The 20,360-nt window shown below is 47.0% G+C and overlaps 1 protein-coding gene across 1 annotated transcript; it reads left to right on the forward strand.

The window, feature by feature from the left end:
- The first annotated feature begins 4,715 nt into the window (after positions 1-4,715).
- LOC137047220 (gastrula zinc finger protein XlCGF57.1-like) lies at positions 4,716-6,419 on the forward strand. Its single transcript, XM_067424805.1, has 2 exons — positions 4,716-5,065; positions 5,148-6,419. The coding sequence occupies exons 1-2, from the start codon at positions 5,038-5,040 to the stop codon at positions 6,155-6,157; spliced, it is 1,038 nt and encodes a 345-aa protein (XP_067280906.1). The 5' UTR covers positions 4,716-5,037; the 3' UTR covers positions 6,158-6,419.
- Positions 6,420-20,360: the final 13,941 nt, after the last annotated feature.

Here is a 20,360-nt window from a genome sequence, read left to right on the forward strand (position 1 = left end):
ACGAAGGTGAAGCAGAGCTTGCTGACTGATTAAACATTCGCCGTATCCGGTCGGCTTAACTACGAACACATCTTCCCTTTTTAAGAATGACTTCAGTGCCGCTCTTTGTTCTTTTCTCAGAGAAAAGCTTAACTCCAAGTCTTCCAGAGTCGCGGTCAGAGCTGATTCGATAGACCGCCGCCGTTCGCCAGTTTCTGTGTTTACTAGATGCACGCAAACGCAACTCGGCCGTCGTCATTATGGCCCCGCCCGCCGACTCTGTACACGATGTGATTGGGCCGTCCAGATTTTGAGGAACACAGCTCAGAATGGTATTGAGAGTTCCTAGACGACACTTGCGGGCAAATTAAATTTGCTGCCGCTAGGGTGCGTCTAGATTTCTAGGCTAACAGACTGCTACATTGTTAATGCGAATCAGCAACATTGTGCTTCTCAGCCAGGTCTTCAACCTCCTCAGAACACTGAAGCTCCTCTCTGCTTCCGCAGAGGCAGTAGGAACAACCATAAGTAGTCGAACAAGTGCTTCAATTTGGTTGAAAAGTCCACGGACTTCAGGCAACTGCTTCCTCAGAATAGTTGCGTCCTCTGAAGTGGTTGTGTATGAGTATTGGAGCTTAAACATGTTCAGCTGCACCTTCAGTGACCTTTCGTTTATTTCAGGATACTGGTCCACCACAGCAGTGTCTACATCCCCAGTTAGGAGGGCTTCCTCCAGCTTCGTCAGTGTTTTCAGACTACCCTGATCAAACCTCTCCTTCAGCTGGCTGTCCACAGTATCCAGCACCTTGAAGAAATCAGCTCTGTAGTGTTCTTCTGGTGTTGTAGGTGTGAGTGCAGTAGTGACATTACCAATGAAGCGTTTTGGTGGCCGGCGGATGTGCGGCATGGTTATGGGCTCAATATTTAGCTTGGTAATCATCTCTGTCGCATGGCTATATATCTCCTGGAACTTCTCCTCAGTTCTCTTTGCCCTCAGGGTGGTCCTTACACAATCTGCTGCAGAGATACCAGACACTGTTTCTGTTCGCTTCTGCAGTGTGCAATTAAGGCACTCCAACTCTTGAATTACTTCAGTGGCCATCATGAGCCCTAAAACTCTGGTACCTTTTCCAAACCTCTCCAGCAGCCCTCTTGCTGTCACACCAGTGTTTGAGGCATCTGTTTGGGCCATGTCCTCTAAGCTGAGTAGCACAGACTCGTACTGACGTAGCACAGACCAGATTGCTGGAGTCCTGGTTGTGCGTCTTGTTTGACACAAGGGTTGCAGGTTGTCCCAGATGCTGCAGCTGCAATATTCACAAATTTAGTTCTGTATTTACCTGAAATTTTGTACAGACAGCCAAGCTTGTGGACCCAATCCAGGGCATCAGATGTCCGTGATGATGCTGTACAAGCAGCCTGGGTGACCAGATTTGCACAGTGGGCGCCACAGTGTACAAACAAAGCCAGTGGCTGCATCTCCCTTACGCCGCATTCACACGGGGCGTAGGCGTTAACGCTTGACGGAGGGCGTGGCTGAAGCTGGGTGCTGACGCGATCGTCATAGTGACAACAGCCAATCACATTAACTTGCCGCTTGGACCAAAACACAACACAAAAAAGCGCTACTTTTTTGGTTGTATGTGCGAGTGCGATTGCCCGTTGTAGTTGTTGTCAGCGCACTGCACAGGTGCACGAAGCTGTTAAGTACATTGAATCCTGAAAAAGCGCCGACAGCGGGAAGAATATCACGTAGTGGTCCAGGAGCTGCGTCTGGATTTTTAACGGTCTATGGTCTGGATGGTTCACGGGGCAGTAATGAACGCAATTGGCTAGCGTCTGCTGTAGGATATTTGCATACGGCGATCTGATTGGATGACGCCTGCGCTGGCGCTTGAAAAGTTGAGAATTCTTCAACTTCTGCCGCTTGCAACGCGAGTGAAGCGCCGCGACGGAACCCACAATTCAGTTCGGCAACGGATGATGTCACCCATTCAAAGTAAATGGGAAGCGTTAACGCCTACGCCCCGTGTGAATGCAGCGTTATCCTGGCCTGTGCTCCCTTTCTTTTGCCTGACATGTTCGCTGCTCCATCATATGTCTGTCCACGCAGACCAGACAGCGGAAGATTCAAGCGCAATAACACATCTGTGGCAACTTTTGCTAGGTTTTCTACAGTAGTGCATGAGACTTCGTAAAACCCCAAGAAGACCTCGTGAGGGACCAAATGATGGTCTTCATACCTGACACATATGGCTTCCTGTTCAGTTCCTTCAGTGTCCTGTGCTCCATCAATAATAATGGGATATTGGAGGAAAGGCAGCATGTAAATTGAGCTAATGATTTCCTATTTCCTATACTATTTCATAGTAATTATGATAAATTCAGCTTTGATCACAGGAAGAAATTACACTTTACTATATATTCATATAGAGAAAAGATATTTTACATTTGAATAATATTTCACAATATCACAGCTTTTTTGTATTTTAATAACATAAATGCAGCATTGGTGAGCAGAAGAGACTTCTTTATAAACATTTAAAAAATCATACCATTTTCAAACTTTTGTTTGAGTAGTGTATAAAATTAAATGGCTGACAACGATTTTGGATCGCTATAGGTTGGCCTGTATGTCTGGTACGATAGGGGCCCAACCTCATATTCTTTCATAGGGCCCAAAATGGCTAGCGATGCCCCTGATTCAAACTGTATTCACTATTTATCATGTACACTTCTTTTATCACCGACAAATCAAAATCACCTGGCCTTTGATACAGCACATAACCTACCTGTAATGTTGTGCTGCTAGTGCTTTTCCCTATCTCGCCCTCTGTTGTGAAGCAGCTCCACCTCATCTGTGCTCTGATATGAAAACAACCGAGTTATGATCGCATCGAGTCCACCGAACGATTCCCGGCTCCACCCACATAAACAGCTGCACCTGTTCACAACAATCAGCACAGCAATAGAGGGAGAGCAACAGAGAAAGAGAGAGAGAGAGAGCATATAACGCAGCTTTTGCTCCACACACACACAGCAACGTTACCACACCACGAACAAACACTCAGTAACAATCAGAAACGTAACAAACATACTTCTGTTATGTAGAGCCTGAGTCCGATTGTACATAAAAAGCAAACTTACCGGGGCGCCTTCGTTTGCCCTTAAAGGGTTAGTTCACCCAAAAATGAAATGTCTGTCATTAACTCCTCACCCTAATGTCGTTCCACACCCGTAAGACCTCCGTTCATCTTCACACACAGTTTAAGATATTTTATATTTAGTCCGAGAGCGTATGCAAGTGTATGCACACTACACTGTCCATGTCCAGAAAGGGAATAAAAACATCATCAAAGTAGTCCATATGAGACATCAGTGGGTTAATTAGAGTCTCTTGAAGAATCCAAAATACATTTGGGTCCAAATATAACAAAAACTACGACTTTATTCAGCATTATGTATAACCTACCTTACAGAGACAGTCATGATAGTGTGCAAACACTTGCATACGCTCTCTGACTAAATATAAAATATCTTAAATTTTGTGTGAAGATGAACGGAGGTCTTACGGGTGTGGACATTTTACATTTACATTTAATCATTTAGCAGACGCTTTTATCCAAAGCGACTTACAAAAAAGGGGAGAGTAATAGAAGCAACGAAACAGACAAGGCCAACAACCTGTAAGAGCTGTAAGAAATCTCAATTAATTAGCACAGTACTTTTTTTTTATTTTTTTATAGACATCTACAACAAAAACTCACGTACGCAAAATGCCGAACACTGGATTTTGATAGCTATGATAACCCATTAGGACTAAGGCTGTTGCCCCAACTGTTGTCGTTAATGCAGATTCAGTGGCCCAATGGGTTGGTTTTGTATGGCATTCTAGCTAAACGCGGAGCAATAGCCATCTACAACAAAAACTCACGTACGCAATATACAGAACACTGGATTTTGATAGTTATGATAACTATGTAACACACCCGCCTGAAGGCACATCCGGATGAGAGACGTAGATATGATCCGGGAGTGTGCGCTTTTTGGTCGTTGCTGTGGTGATCAGTAAGTGCTATTCTGTATTGGTCAAGTGCAATTGGAAAAGATGTGTCTTAAGATGTTTTTTAAAAATGGCTACAGACTCGGCAGCACAAATAGAGATCGGCAGGTCATTCCACCAGGTGGGAACGGTCCAGGAAAATGTCCGTGAGAGCGATTTCATGCCTCTTTGGGATGGAACCACGAGGCGCAGCTCGCTCGCAGAACGCAAGCTTCTGAAGGGTGTGTAAGTCTGAACAAGTGATTTTAGGTATATTGGTGCAGAGCCAGTGGTTGTTTTGTAGGCGAGAACTAGTGCCTTGAATTTGATGCGAGCACCTATTGGCAACCAGTGCAGTCTGATGAAGAGAGGCGTAACATGCGCTCTCTTCGGCTCATTAAAGACCATTCTCGCCGCTGCATTCTGGATCAGCTGCAAGGGTTTGATAGTGCATGCTGGAAGCCCAGCCAGAAGAGCATTACAATAGTCCAGTCTGGAGAGAACAAGAGCTTGAACCAGGAGTTGTGCAGCCTGTTCTGATAGGAAGGGTCTAATCTTTCTAATGTTGTATAAAGCAAATCTGCAGGACCGGGCTGTTGCAGTAATGTGGTCAGTGAAGTTTAACTGGTCATCAATCACAACTCAAAGGTTTCTGGCTGTCCTTGATGGAGATATGGTCGATGAACCAAGCTGAATGGAGAAATTTTGATGAAGTGCTGGGTTGGTTGAGAAAACAAGTAATTCTGTCTTTGCAAGATTGAGTTTAAGATGATGCTCCTTCATCCAGTCAGAAATGTCTGTCAGACAGGCAGCGATACGAACACTGACTGTAGGATCATCTGGTTGAAATGAGAAGTAGAGTTGAGTGTCATCAGCACAGCAGTGATAGGAGAAGCCGTGTTTCTGAATGACAGAACCTAATGATGACATGTAGATGGAGAAGAGAAGTGGTCCAAGCACTGAGCCCTGGGGAACCCCAGTAGCTAGATGATGTGACTTAGACACTACACCTCTCCATGACACCCTGTAGGACCTACCAGAGAGGTAAGACCTGAACCACTGGAGAACAGTTCCTGAGATCCCCGTCGTCTTAAACTGGATTAACTTTTATGTCTTTTTGCAATAGGCCTGATGCCGTTGAAAGAGGAGAGTCGAGATCTCTTGGAAGAGAAGGTGGAAATGGAAGAGAAAGATACGTACAAGAAACATGAAGAAAAATCTTTTAGTTGCTCACAGACTGAAAAAACTGCCTCACAAAAAAAGGCTCAAAAGACAGAGACTAAAGATGATTTCACCTGCCTTCTGTGTGGACTATGTTTCAAAAAGCATGGAAACCTTGACGTCCACATGGGAGTTCACACTCGTATAAGGAATTTCCCCTGCCAACAGTGTGGAATGAATTTTAATAAAAAAGAAAACCTTAAAGTCCACATGAGAACTCACACTGGAGAGAAGCCGTACACCTGCTCTCAGTGTGGAAAGAGTTGCAGTCTACAAGGAAACCTTAAAATACACATGAGAACTCATACTGGAGAGAAGCTTTTCCCATGTTCTCAGTGTGGAATGAATTTTAATAAAAAAGAAAACCTTAAAGTCCACATGAGAACTCACACTGGAGAGAAGCCGTACACCTGCTCTCAGTGTGGAAAGAGTTGCAGTCTACAAGGAAACCTTAAAATACACATGAGAACTCATACTGGAGAGAAGCTTTTCCCATGTTCTCAGTGTGGAATGAGTTTCAGGCAAAAAGGACACCTGAACAGGCACATGAGAACTCACACTGGAGAGAAGCCGTACACCTGCTCTGAGTGTGCAAAGAGTTGCAATATACAAGGAAACCTTAAAAAACACATGATAACTCACACTCGAGAGAAGCTTTTCACGTGTTCTCAGTGTGGAACGAGTTTCAGGCAAAAAGGACACCTGAACAGGCACATGAGAGTTCACACTGGAGAGAAGCCTTACACCTGCTCTCAGTGTGGAAAGAGTTTCACTCAGAAAGAAAACCTTATAAAACACAAGAACATGCACACTCCAAAAAAGGCTTTCAATCTGCCCTCATTGTGGAGACAGTTTCAGTCAAGATGGAAACCTTATAGTCCACAAGAGAATTCATTCTGGGGAGAAGTAGAATAAAGAAAACATTTCTAAACTTTTCCTAAAGTATTCATATGTGAAACTGATTTAGAAGCTGTACTTATGCCCTTGATGTGTGTTAATGTTTCTGCAAACTCAAGTATGGCAGACTGACTTTGTGAGAGACATAATCTGAAATAAAAAATCCAGAAATCACAATGTATGATTTTTTAACTATTTATTTGTATGATACAGCTGCAAATAAGTATTTGAACACCTGTCTATCAGCTAGAGTTCTGACCCTCAAAGACCTGTTAGTCTGCTTTTAAAGTGTCCACCTCCACTCCATTTATTATCCTAAATTAGATGCACCTGTTTGGAGGTCATTAGCTGCATAAAGACACCTGTCCACCCCATACAATCAGTAAGAATCATGCATAATAGCCCCTGCCCCGTGTCACACCGTGTCTGCTCCTGCTACAAACAGTGCGTCCAGATCTGCCTCACACGGCCGCCGAGTGTGCACAGCCTGGACCACTGTTACTGTCATTTTGACTCCCCACCCTGCCTCCACGTTGCCCCCGAACTGTCCTATGAATACTTCGACCTCGTCTAACATACCCAGTGGCATTAGATAAAGTCTCCACCACAATACCGTCGCAGCGATCGGGAGAGGCGTGCGGTCAGAGAATAATAATAATAATAATGCATTTTATTTAATCACGCCTTCCATGACAACCAAGGTCACCTCACAATGAAAATACAATTCATGGGGAGCGCGGTAAAAATCTCCGACGGCCGCCTCATTCCCAACACTAACACACCTGCTAACTTTGCGATGAACACTCTGACCCTTGGAAACCTTGTTCCCACCACTGACAATGGCCAAAGGACAAAGGTTTGTGCTTAGTGTAACGTTAGCGTTAGTTTCACTTTCAGAATCACCGTCATCTCATAGAAGACCCAACACTTCATTAAGGGTAAGCTTTATTGATGCCATTATAAAATAATAATAGTAATAATAATCTAATGTAAAAACTCGCTGACGTTGACAATGCTATGATAAAACGGCTCACACCTGCTCCGCTTTTGTTTGCACTGATTCAATACACTCTTGCTGTAGATTTTGTCAGGGATGAAGTACGACATGTCTACCATCTAGTGGAGGGGAGGTTGAATGAAATTTGACACCCTATTTGACAAAATTGGCCTTTTTATTCAGTGCCGCATCTTGTTGAGTAAACTAGCACATGTCCCAGATAGCATGGTGACATTGATTCAATGTTGAAATTCCATCAGAATCATCATTTTGGTTGAGGTTGAAATTTCAATGCTAAGTAATATTGGATCAATGTTGAAAATTCAATGCTAACACCATACTGGACCAATGTTGAAAATTCACTGCTAAATAATATTGGATCAATGTTGATAATTCCATGCTTTTCAGTGTTGAAAAGACAAACATTGAATCAATGCTGATGTTTGGTCATCTTAATTCTCCACCGGTGAGGCTTACGGTCAATCTATCTGTCCCATTATTCAACATGTTAAGGCAAGTCCAAATCAATTGGCTACATTTGTGTGAATGTGAGCACATTTATTATCCTCAAAGGATACCACGAGTACACCAACGAGTGTGTGGATTAACAAAGAATACATAAATGTAAATTTTGTAATTGTAAGCCTTTCTTTAAATTTTTCTGGAAGAGTTAAAATTGTATGTGTGTTTGATGTCTGACTCTTCCAATAAAAAAGCTGTAAAAACTATGAATCTTTTTAAAAGGTATATTATTTTCCTGCTTAATGTTGTCATTCTGTGTTTCATGTTATTATAATAAAAAATGCAAAAAACAAATAAAAACAAAGAACTTCTACCATAAATTTAGTCTATCAGTTTTAAATAAATAAAAATGTAGCCTATTATTATTATTTAAATCATGTAGAATGTACATGCTAGTACATGAATGTACAAGTTAATAAAGAATTTAGAATATGTGTCCCTACCTATCGAATGCGCCACAATCCAATCCAGCAGGTGGTGGTAATGCACCTTCAAGACATCCACCAATCAGATCAAAGCAAGCGCAGCTGAACAGACTTCAATCGCGAAAAAGAGACACAGGACAACGACCATGTTTTTTAGAGGTAAGTAGGCCTACAAAAATATATTTATACAATTCATCTCAATTTTTATTTAGTTTTTTTATTCATCTTTATGTTTTACAACTTGTGTGCTTCTGAGAGTTTTAGTGAACTGCAATGTTAATAATAGTCACATGAGCGCCCTCGTAAGTTACACAACCAACGGCCAGGATAATATTAATACATTGAGTTTCAGTTTGTTTTTCACCAAACCATATCATATTTGTATTCATTTTTTTTCTTAAGATTGGCATATACACTGTGAATTGCGTCCGAATTCTGACTCGTGCAACTCTTTTTTTTTTCTTTTTTTTTTGGTCGTGCGTCGTGCGTCACAACACCGTTGTGAGGTGTTCATCTATTTTATGAGATGATTTTTGTATTAAGATGATTCATCTGTGCGTGCAACGAGTAAAATGAATGTGCGGCGCGGATCCACAAACGTATCTTACTCGGTGCACGCACAGATGAATCATTTTGAATCATCCCATATTCGTCCAGTGTATAAACGAGAGGCGATCGGAAGGTTAGATGTATTTCTGTCAGTAATTGTGTTCACCACTCGTGAGAGTATCTCACAGCTGAAGCAGAACTAGAACTGATTGACCTATTAGCGCGGTGAGGGGAAATACAATCAGCTCGTAGATCTGCTTCAGCTGTACGATATCATCACGAGAGCAGATCACAATTACATCATTACAGTTTAATCTTTAATGCAGCAAGAAAAAAGAAAAGAGTGATGCTGCGTCCCAATTCGCCTACTTATACTACGTCCTAAAAGTATGTACTCTTTTTGTGAAGAAAAGGTATATACTTTTGAGTGTGTAGCAGAAAAGTATGCAAGTTTCGGGACATACTACTTCGCCATCTTTAACGGACTCTGTCGCTTAGTTACGTGCATCCCGTCACCGTTTATCTGCGCTGTCAATCATCGTCAGATTCGTCACAGTTCAAATCCTTCACATTCAGTTTAATCTCCTACCGTATCGGAGAGAAATGTAGCCGCACGTTGATCTGCCATGTGTGGGTCTTTGTGGGTCAGAGACTCTCCTCGTGTGTTTGCAGTTTAAATATAATGATGCATTTAAAAGTTAATGACCAAACGTGTCATTACAAAAGTTCACAATGCTGCTGCAGGTGAAATATAATGTGGACAACACTGAATAAATATATATTTGTCGGGTTAAATATTGATAGTTTGTCACTCAACCCCCTTTATCTAAACTTCTCTACTTAACCGTCGAACTCGCACATCCGTCATGCTTGTAGTTTTTTAACGCTTTTTATCTGCGTTTGTAGTTCTAATCGAATCCTCGTCCAACTCGCAATGGGTTGTGGGCAATATCAGCCGTTAGAGTGCCCATCGATCCATACTACGAATTCGGACCGGAAATAGTAAACCATCCGGGAATCTTTGGAATACTCTTTTCAACATACTACGATTTGGGACATACTAATTCTATTTTCGAATACTATTTAGGATGGATAGTATGCGAATTGGGACGCAGGGTGAGATTTTTAAGTTCTGTAGGCAGCTATGTCAAACTACAGAAATTTAGTAAACAGTTGTGCCTCCAATTCGTGTTGTAAAATGGAAAAAAAATCTCTTCCAAACCACCATGTAGCCTATACAGCTCCTCTTTTATTTTCTTAATTTAACTATTTGGTCATTCATTTACTTGTTTCATTTTCACACTTTATTTATTTACTATTAAATACAATAATATTATTAGATAAAACACCGGATATAGTCACTTTGCTCTTTCTTTCATTGTGTGTCTGCAGGTCCTTTAAAGTCTATTTTAAAATGCATTAAATAGTCCTGAATTTAATGTTACCGTGTTTTAACTGGGATATCAAGATTTTGATAAAATTTCAAGTTTCACTTCATTTTGTATTAGGCTATTGTAACTAAGTTCGTAATGTGAGGAAGGAAGAGGACACGGGGGTCGGCTGGACGGTTGATGCTCTTTTATTTATAAACTCAATGTTCAAAGCACACTTAGTAGTGTGGAGATTCTTTCCAACTCAAAACACTCGCGATCACTTCCGGGTCGGCACTTCCGGCTTCCGGTTTCTCAGACTGTGTTCGGGCATCAACCGTCCGTCTCTCTCTCTCCCTGGTCTCTGGTTCCACCGAGGTTTTATACCCTCTCCGCGCTCATTACTGGAACAAGAGACAGGTGTTATTAATCTGCGTCCAACCCACTCACTTACCGCTCGTCCCGCGGCTCTCTCTCCCACTGCAGACCTCGCTGAACCACGCCCCCCTTGCCACATACCCCCACCGCCCGACTCAGGCCGCCCCCCCCCCCCATTTCTGGAGAGGAAATCGGCCACCGCCATCTGAGCACCCGGCCTGTGGACCACCTTGAACTTAAACGGCTGAAGAGCTAGATACCAACGGGTGATCCGCGCGTTGGTATCCTTCATGCGGTGGAGCCATTGGAGAGGAGCGTGGTCCGACCAGAGGGTGAACTCCCGCCCAGGAGGTAGTAGCGGAGGGTGAGAACGGCCCACCTGATGGCCAGACACTCCTTCTCTATGGTGCTGTACTTAGCTTCCCTCTTGGAGAGCTTACGGCTAATGTACAGCACCGGCCGCTCTCCCCCCTCCACCTCCTGGGCCAGGACTGCGCCCAGCCCCCTGTCCGACGCGTCAGTCTGCAACAAGAAAGTGAGAGAAAAGTCAGGGGAGTGTAAAAGCAGCCCGCCACATAGAGCAGCCTTTACTCGGGTAAAAGCCTGTTGACACGGCTCCGTCCACTGGACCGTATCTGGAAGCCCCTTTCTAGTCAGGTCAGTCAAAGGGCTGGTGAGGTCCGAATAATTTGGTATGAACCGTCTATAATATCCCGCCAGCCCCAAGAACTGCCTGACCTCCTTTTTGGTCTTGGGTCTCGGACAGGTTGCAATTGCTGCGGTCTTATCAATTTGGGGACGCACCTGTCCATGACCCAAGTGGAAGCCCAGATACCTTACTTCCACCCGCCCAATCGCACACTTCTTCGGGTTGGCCGTAAGCCCCGCTCCCCTCAGCGACCTCAAGACCGCCCTGACATGCTGCATATGCCGCTGCCAATCGTGACTGTAAATCACGATATCATCCAGATAGGCAGCAGCATATGCGGCATGGGGACGCAAAATCCTGTCCATAAGGCGCTGAAAGGTAGCAGGCGCCCCGAACAACCCGAAAGGAAGCGTGACAAATTGGTGCAATCCGAACGGCGTGGTGAAAGCTGTCTTTTCCTAGGACAATGGAGACAAGGGGATCTGCCAATAGCCCTTTGTTAAGTCCAGTGTCGAGTAAAATCGAGCCGTGCCCAACCGATCAAGCAACTCGTCAACTCGCGGCATTGGATATGCGTCGAATTTCGACACAGCGTTCACCTTGCGGTAGTCCACACAGAACCTGACCGAGCCGTCTGTCTTGGGGACCAAGACTATCGGGCTCGCCCAGTCACTGTTGGACTCCTCGATTACTCCCATGTCGAGCATTGCGCCTAATTCCTCCTGAACTACCTTTTTCTTGTGTTCAGGCAGACGATACGGCCGGCTGCGAACTACCACGCCCGGCTCGGTCTCGATATGGTGCTGAATCAAGTCGGTACGTCCCGGTAGGGGCGAGAACACGTCCGCGAACTCCGCCTGTAATTTCGATAAATCAGTGAGTTGGGACGGCGAGAGGTGATCTCCCCCAGGAGCCAGCGCGACTGACTGTGCTTTAATACTCGCCTCTGGCCCGAGATCATCCTCTCCCCTGATCACCGTTGCCAACAACACTGATTCCACCTCATTCCATTTTTTTAGCAGGTTGAGGTGGTATATTTGACGTGCCCCGTTCCTATCGGATCGTATCACTTCATAATCGAGCTCTCCTACCTGTCGTGCGACCTCAAACGGCCCCTGCCACTTTGACATTAATTTTGAGCTCGACGTAGGGAGTAGAACGAGCACTTTCTCTCCCGGTGTGAATTTGCGTAGTTTTGTACCCCTGTTATATGACCGGCTCTGGCGGTCCTGGGCTTGCAACAAATTCTCCCTCGATAGCCGCCCCAAGGTGTGGAGTTTTGTTCGCAAGTCCAGCACATACTGAATTTCGTTCTTGGCCAAAGAAGGCCCCTCCTCCCAAGTTTCTCGTAGGACGTCCAGCACCCCCCGGGGCTGCCGTCCGTAGAGAAGCTCGAAGGGGGAAAACCCCGTGGAGGCTTGCGGGACCTCCCGCACAGCAAATAAGAGGGGTTCTAACCACCGATCCCAATTTTTGGCGTCTTCCTGTACGAATTTACGGATCATGGATTTAAGAGTGCGATTAAATTGTTCGACCAAGCCGTCTGTTTGTGGGTGATAGACGCTTGTTCGAATGGATTTAATGCCCAATAATCCGTACAATTCGCTTAACGTGCGTGACATAAACGCCGTGCCTTGATCAGTGAGGATTTCCTTCGGAATCCCCACCCGGGAGATTAAACGAAACAGTGCGTCCGCAACACTCTTCGCAGAGATGTTGCGGAGAGCCACTGCTTCCGGAAATCGTGTTGCGTAGTCCACGATAACTAGCGCAAAACGATGTCCGCGTGCGGATCGCTCTAATGGCCCGATGAGGTCCATCGCAATTCTCTCGAAGGGGACCTGCATTAATGGAAGGGGGCGCAATGGCGCTTTTGGGGCGGCCAGTGGATTCACCGACTGCCATTCAGGACAAGATGCGCACCACCTGCGCACATTGTCATGAATGCCTGGCCAAAAAATTGGGTCATTAAACGATTCAGCGTGGCCCCCTGTCCCAGGTGGCCCGCCATTGGGTTAGAGTGAGCCGCCTGGAAAAGCATTTCCCGGCGGCTCTTTGGTACTAACAACTGGGTTGTATCTACCTTTGTCTGAGTGTCTTGGGTCACTCGATACAACCGATCTTTTATTATGGCAAAATAAGGATAGGAGACAGGCAGGGCAGGTTGGAGAGACTGTCCGTCGATCGATCGGACCTGCTGGAAAGCGTTCTTAAGGGTGTCGTCCTGGGACTGCTCCAGAGGAAAGTCATCGCGGTCCGAGATAATTAGTCTCTCAATCCCGCTCGGTTCCTCTGGAGTTGTCTCCGAGGGTCCCGGTTCAGTCTCCCCAAGCTGTACTCGCACCGCCCCCTTCCTTGCCTTTTTCCCCCAAGCGGCATCCGCACACAACGATCCCAATAAAGCCGTAAAGGCGGGCCAATTCGTCCCCAGAATTAGCGGATGCCGGAGGTGTGGACTAACCGCCACCTCTATACTATGCTTTTGCCCCCGAAATTGTATCGTGACTGGGACAACCGGATATTCCACCACATCCCCGTGCACACACCGCACCTTAACCATGCGGCTTGTATCCAATGCCCCAGGCTGCATCAGGCTTTGATGGATCGAGGTTTGGTTACATCCTGAATCCACCAAGGCCTGATATGTACCCCCCTTGATACTTACAGGAATTTGGAACTCTCCTGCTTGATCGGGGGTGGTCCGCTGGACGTCCGGGATCCGGATCATTGTCCCGATGTCCATCATCGGACATCGGTCCACAAAATGATCCGGATCACCGCACCGCCAGCAGGCCAGCCCAGGCCTACCTGCCGCCCCTGCGGCGGGGAGTGGGTTGGACAATGAGCGCGGGGAGGGCGCGGAACCAGAGCCACTATCACCCCCCATCCCCAGCAGCCCCGCCCCCCTGGGCGGAGCCCGCGAACTCCCGAGCGGTCCAGGGCCCATCCCACCCCGGCCTCTGGGGGAAATCCGAGGAGGGCCCGGAGGGCGGGACCTAGGGAGAGGGATAGGAGGAGAGGGAGACACAGAGGGGGGAGAGAGAGAGCGAGAGGTTAGAAGGGGTGCGCCGACCCCCGGGCACGCCACCAGGTGGTCCTCCGCCAGGTGGATGGCCGTCTCCAGCGACGTGGGCCGGTGGCACTGGACCCACTCGGCAGTTTTCCTTGGGAGCCGAGCGATGAACTGTTCCAGTACCACCAGATCGACGATGTGGTCCACGTCGCTTCCGCCGGCCAGGAGCCATCTGCGGCATGAGTCCCGGAGCTGTTGGGCCATCGCGAAGGGTCGGCCGGCCTCCCCCCACTCCAGGGAGCGGAACCTCTGTCGGTGTTGCTCCGGGGAGCGGCCGACCCGCTGGAGGATGGCCTTCTTTAGGTCATCGTAGTCCAGGAGGTTCGCCACCGGTAGCTGTTGTGCAGCCGCCTGGGCCTCGCCTGTCAGTAGTGGTATCAGGCGCACCGGCCACTGTGCCCGGGGCCACCCGCAAGCCTCCGCGGCCTTTTGAAAGAGGTCAATGAATGCCTCTGGGTCATCCTGTGGCCCCATTTTGTGCAGGGGCACGTGGACCGGTGCGCTGGCGAGCCCGGCGGCTTCGGTGCGACCCTCCCGGTCGATCCAGCTCCGGAACTTCTCGCGGTCCTCTTGCTGGCCTCGGACAATGGCCTCGAAGCGGCGCTCCTGGTCTGCCCGAAGGTCCAGCATGGCTTGGTGTTGGTCCTGATGGAGGACCGCGAGGGATGTAATAATGTCCGCAAATGGCGAGGCGGAGGGCGTCTGCATGGCGGCGGCGCTGTCCTACTTCCTCCCGGGTTTCGGCACCAATGTAACAAAGTTCGTAATGTGAGGAAGGAAGAGGACACGGGGGTCGGCTGGACGGTTGATGCTCTTTTATTTATAAACTCAATGTTCAAAGCACACTTAGTAGTGTGGAGATTCTTTCCAACTCAAAACACTCGCGATCACTTCCGGGTCGGCACTTCCGGCTTCCGGTTTCTCAGACTGTGTTCGGGCCTCAACCGTCCGTCTCTCTCTCTCCCTGGTCTCTGGTTCCACCGAGGTTTTATACCCTCTCCGCGCTCATTACTGGAACAAGAGACAGGTGTTATTAATCTGCGTCCAACCCACTCACTTACCGCTCGTCCCGCGGCTCTCTCTCCCGCTGCAGACCTCGCTGAACCACGCCCCCCTTGCCACAGCTATATTTGTAATGTATAATTAATCACATTTCCAAATATTTACTAACTTCTTGTTGTTTTAGATGCTGTGAATGCTGATAAAAAGAGGCATCAGAGTTTATCTTTGCTGGGACGGTGCAAAACTGGCTCTGTTACGCCCCTGAAAGGCTTCGGGGCATTGCTCATGGTGGAACCCCCTGAGTTTGGAGTATTTTTCTTTCTTCTACCTTCTTTCTTTCAGTAGTACTGTCATTTCTGTATTTATTGGCAAGTTTACATTTGTATTTACTTCCATTTTGCAGATGCACGTTGTCATGTTTTTCCTGGCTCTTCTCATTTGTGTCATAAATTCAGATGTAATTGTTTTAAGTCAATGTGAGATTTCCTGTTGTAACTGTGGGGGCATAAATAAAGACATTTGCATCTAAAATGAAGGATGTTGTTTACTTTGAGTGACTTTTTTGATGCAAAATCATATCGACTGCAGCCACACATGGTCTCTGATTAAAATGAATAAAATAAAGAGACAAATGAACTGGCATAGAATCCTGCTGTACATAAAGCAAGATTGATCTATTTTTCATTGTTGAAATAACATTATTTCACGATGCAAACCTGATGAAAAATCAATGTTATATTTCAATATTGATTCAATGATATTTTGATTGATGCATTAACATTGATTCAACATTGATTCACTTAAATAAGTGGTTTAATTTTAGTTGTTAAACTATTGATTTTAAGCCCATCTTGATCTATTTTTCATCGTTGAAATAACATTATTTCAGGGTGCAAACCTGATGAAAAATCAACAGTCTCAACATTGACATCTCAATTGATTCAATGATATTTTAGTTGATGCATTAACATTGATTCAACGCTGATTCACTGTTTGTCTGCTATCTGGGGAATGACCTGTCTCAAACTCCATATACATGTGGACAAGTTTTCATACACATATTGGGATGTAGTTGGGCTCCTGCTTGATGGTCAGTCTGCTGAACTGGCACTGGGCACACTGCAAAACCTAATGTTCAGAAATAAGCAAGAAGTTAATTCCAAAACTTAATCCATTTGTATGTCAAACAGCAAAGTTAAAAGGGAACAATTTAGTATTTACCCATTTATCAATGTCCACCCCCCTTCCAGGCCAGTAAAACCTTGCTGAAATGGCCAGCTTTGTCTTCTCCATTCCACAGTGTGCTCCATAGGGGCTGGCGTGGAATTCGGAGAATATTTGGTTGGCCTCTTTTTGTCCAGCGACCACTTTTCGTCTTACATTTTTGGAGGAAATGTGGAAAAGTTGGCCATCTAATGAAATAACTTTGTTGTTAGTAAAATCTAAACAGGTAACCTGCAAGGAGGTTTTGAAGGCCCAATGGAAGAATGAGGCTCAATTAAACTGAAATTAAACAACATGTTATTTTTAAACGTTTTAGTTGCTAGCAAGTCCATTGTATGTATAGTTCATTGACAATTATTTACTTTTTGACTTTACCAAGTCTTGGTGTATCACTATACTTCTGCAATGTGTGGAGGAATTATCATTTATTTTGAGTATTTAGAATTTTGCTTACTATCAACTTGAAAATTGTAGCAACGTCTCCGGATAACATATTTATGCTCTTTTTTTATGCCAAACGGATATATGCCTGTCACATGCATGTCCTGTCTTGTGTGCACTTGTGGGTTTTGTTATGTTGAGCATGTGCTCGTGTCCCTGTCAGTTCCCTCCCCCTTGTTATCTGATTATTGGTTTATTTGCCCCACCTGTTCTCCCTCATTATCTGCCTTGTTTGTTCCCCTTATAGTCTCCTTGTGTTCGTCAGTCTGTGTTGGATCCCTGTGTAATGTCTGCGTCTCCCGTCCTCCCCGTGATTCTGTTGGTTTGTTTAAGTTTATATTTTATTATTCTATTATGTGTTTTTCCCCCTCGTGGGTTGTTGTTTTGAGTTTGTTTTATTTTGCAAATAAATCATCCTTCTCCTGCACTTGAGTCCTCGCACCATTTTCACTTGTCTGTGACGTGACAGAAGGATCCAACCGATATGAGGACTCAGCGGAGAAAGAGGTCACCGCAATCCCCTCCCTCTGCTATCTCCTGTCCCCTCTGGGACCGTATAGTCCAGTTTAGCTCCCTTAGAGCTATGCGGCAACAAGGAACTGATCTGAGGGAATTTGCACAGGAGTTTAAGAGGGCTGCAGAGGGACTGGGATACAGAGATGAGACTCTTAAGGAGCTCTTCAATTATGCCCTCGACAAACCATTCGATTGGACTGTAATGAGGGCACTGGAGGGGGCAACATTCGAGGTGACTGTGAATTATTTCATTGGACAGCGGAGGAGGGTCCCTCTCCGGAGTCCGGTGGTACCTGTGGATCCACTTCCGGTGGACCCTGTGCCGGTGGTCCCGGTGCCGGTGGATCGTGTTCCGGTGGTCCCAGTGCCGGTGGATCGTATTCCGGTGGTCCCAGTGCCGGTGGATTGTGTTCCGGTGGTCCCTGTGCCGGTGGATTGTGTTCCGGTGGTCCCTGTGCCGGTGGATCGTGTTCCGGTGGTCCCTGTGCCGGTGGACTCCGTTCCGGTGGTCCCGAGTCCGGAAACGGCCTGGAGGGCTGTGATGGGATGCTTTGTGGTGGCAGTCCTGCATGCGTGGAAGGAGCACAGGGCTTTATCCGAAGCCCCGGAGGCAGTTCCGGTTGTCCCAGTTCCGGTGGATCGTGTGCCGGTGGTCTCAGTTCCGGCGGATCGTGTTCCGGTGGTCCCTGTGCCGGTGGATCGTGTTCCGGTGGTCCCTGTGCCGGTGGATCGTGTTCCGGTGGTCCCAGTTCCGGCGGATCATGTTCCGGTGGTCCCTATGCCAGCAGATCGTATTCCGGTGGTCCCAGTGCCGGTGGATACTGCTGGACTGGAGAAGTTTCCCCAACGCCCTGCCTGCGCCGCTGAGGCGCCCTGCTCTCCCTGCGCCACTGAGGCGCCCTGCTCTCCCTGCGCCACTGAGGCGCCCTGCTCTCCCTGCGCCGCTGAGGCGCCCTGCTCTCCCTGCGCCGCTGAGGCGCCCTGCTCTCCGTGCGCCGCTGAGGCGCCCTGCTCTCCGTGCGCCGCTGAGGCGCCCTGCTCTCCGTGCGCCGCTGAGGCGCCCTGCTCTCCGTGCGCCGCTGAGGCGCCCTGCTCTCCGTGCTCTCCGTGCGCCGCTGAGGCGCCCTGCTCTCCGTGCGCCGCTGAGGCGCCCTGCTCTCCGTGCGCCGCTGAGGCGCCCTGCTCTCCGTGCGCCGCTGAGGCGTCCTGCTCTCCGTGCGCCGCTGAGGCGTCCTGCTCTCCGTGCGCCGCTGAGGCGTCCTGCTCTCACCGCGCCTCCCTGGCGCCCCCTGCACTCACCGCGCCTCTCTGGCGCCCTGCTCTCACCGCGCCTCCCTGGCGCCCTGCTCTACCCGCACTGCCCTGGCTGCCTGAACTCTATGGGCCGCCCCGGCCGCTTGAACTTGGTGGGCCTCCCGAACTCGGTGGGCCGCCCTGGCCATTCGAACTTTGTGGGCCACCATGGCCTCCTGAACTTTTTGTTTTCCTCGTTCCTCCCTTGTTTACCCCTCCCTTGTCTGTACCTTCTTTGTCTGTCCCTCCCGTGCCCCCCTGGTCTGTCCCTCCCGTGCCCCCCTGGTCTGTCCCTCCCGTCCCTCCTTGGTCTGTCCCTCCCGTCCCTCCTTGGTCTGTCCCTCCCGTCCCTCCCTGGTCTGTCCCTCCCGTCCCTCCCTGGTCTGTCCCTCCCGTCCCTCCCTGGTCTGTCCCTCCTGTCCCTCCCTGGTCTGTCCCCCCTGTCCCTCCCTGGTCTGTCCCTCCCGTCCCGCCCGGGTCTGTCCCTCCCGTCCCTAGTGGAGCGTCTGGTAGCCGCTCCTTAAGGAGGGGGTAATGTCACATGCATGTCCTGTCTTGTGTGCACTTGTGGGTTTTGTTATGTTGAGCATGTGCTCGTGTCCCTGTCAGTTCCCTCCCCCTTGTTATCTGATTATTGGTTTATTTGCCCCACCTGTTCTCCCTCATTATCTGCCTTGTTTGTTCCCCTTATAATCTCCTTGTGTTCGTCAGTCTGTGTTGGATCCCTGTGTAATGTCTGCGTCTCCCGTCCTCCCCGTGATTCTGTTGGTTTGTTTAAGTTTATATTTTATTATTCTATTATGTGTTTTTCCCCCTCGTGGGTTGTTGTTTTGAGTTTGTTTTATTTTGCAAATAAATCATCCTTCTCCTGCACTTGAGTCCTCGCACCATTTTCACTTGTCTGTGACGTGACAATGCCTTGAGTTTTATAATTACTGATCTCCTCATACATTTTTGGATCCATTGTTGGAGTCCGCCAGCAAGAATAGAAATTCAGGTGACAATGTTGTGTGGTCATCTCCCCAATTTATAACACCATTTATTTACCTTTTTGATTGATTGTTTAATTGATTTCATTAGTGCCCTCTGAAGCTGTATGGTAATTATGATAAGAATGTTATGTTGCATCTTGCATGTGACAAATATTAAAGGTAATAATAGCCATATATGGTTTTATTCAAATGTATTTATTTATTTCATTTTAGACAGGGAACATAACACTGAAATTAAATGAGCAAAAAGTTATCAAAACATGTGTTTTTACATTGTTTTACCTCATCAAAATAATCAAAGCAATTTTAAATTTTTTTTTTTAAATGTATATAAGGTTTAACTCATTTTAGGTCAATTTAATGTAATTTCCATTGAAAAAAAACTTAAACATCTGAATATGTGTGTCCCTTATGACAATAATATGAGGCATTGAGTTTTGAAGTCAGCGTGGACAAATTAGACTAATTCGTATAGGTAGAATTCAACTGCATAAATCCAGACATAATAGGCCTACAATATATGAACAAGTGCAAAATTAAATTCACAGAATAAATGGAGTGTGTATGTGAGAATCATTTTATTATCCTGCAGTGCGTGTGACATTTGGAAGTAACGCCAACACTTTTGGCCTTTTTCGCTTTCCGTACACCCAGCTGTGCTTAGCTGCTTCTGCATCCGCTATCAACAGACATGCTTCGTTGAGGGGGAACAGGAATTCCGGAAGGGAACGGAATCGACTAGGACAGTCACCATTTGTGACATTGGTCCTTCTGATAGCCTGTGGCAAGT

Source organism: Pseudorasbora parva, chromosome 2 (assembly GCF_024679245.1).
Source record: "Pseudorasbora parva isolate DD20220531a chromosome 2, ASM2467924v1, whole genome shotgun sequence".
NCBI lineage: Eukaryota > Metazoa > Chordata > Actinopteri > Cypriniformes > Gobionidae > Pseudorasbora > Pseudorasbora parva.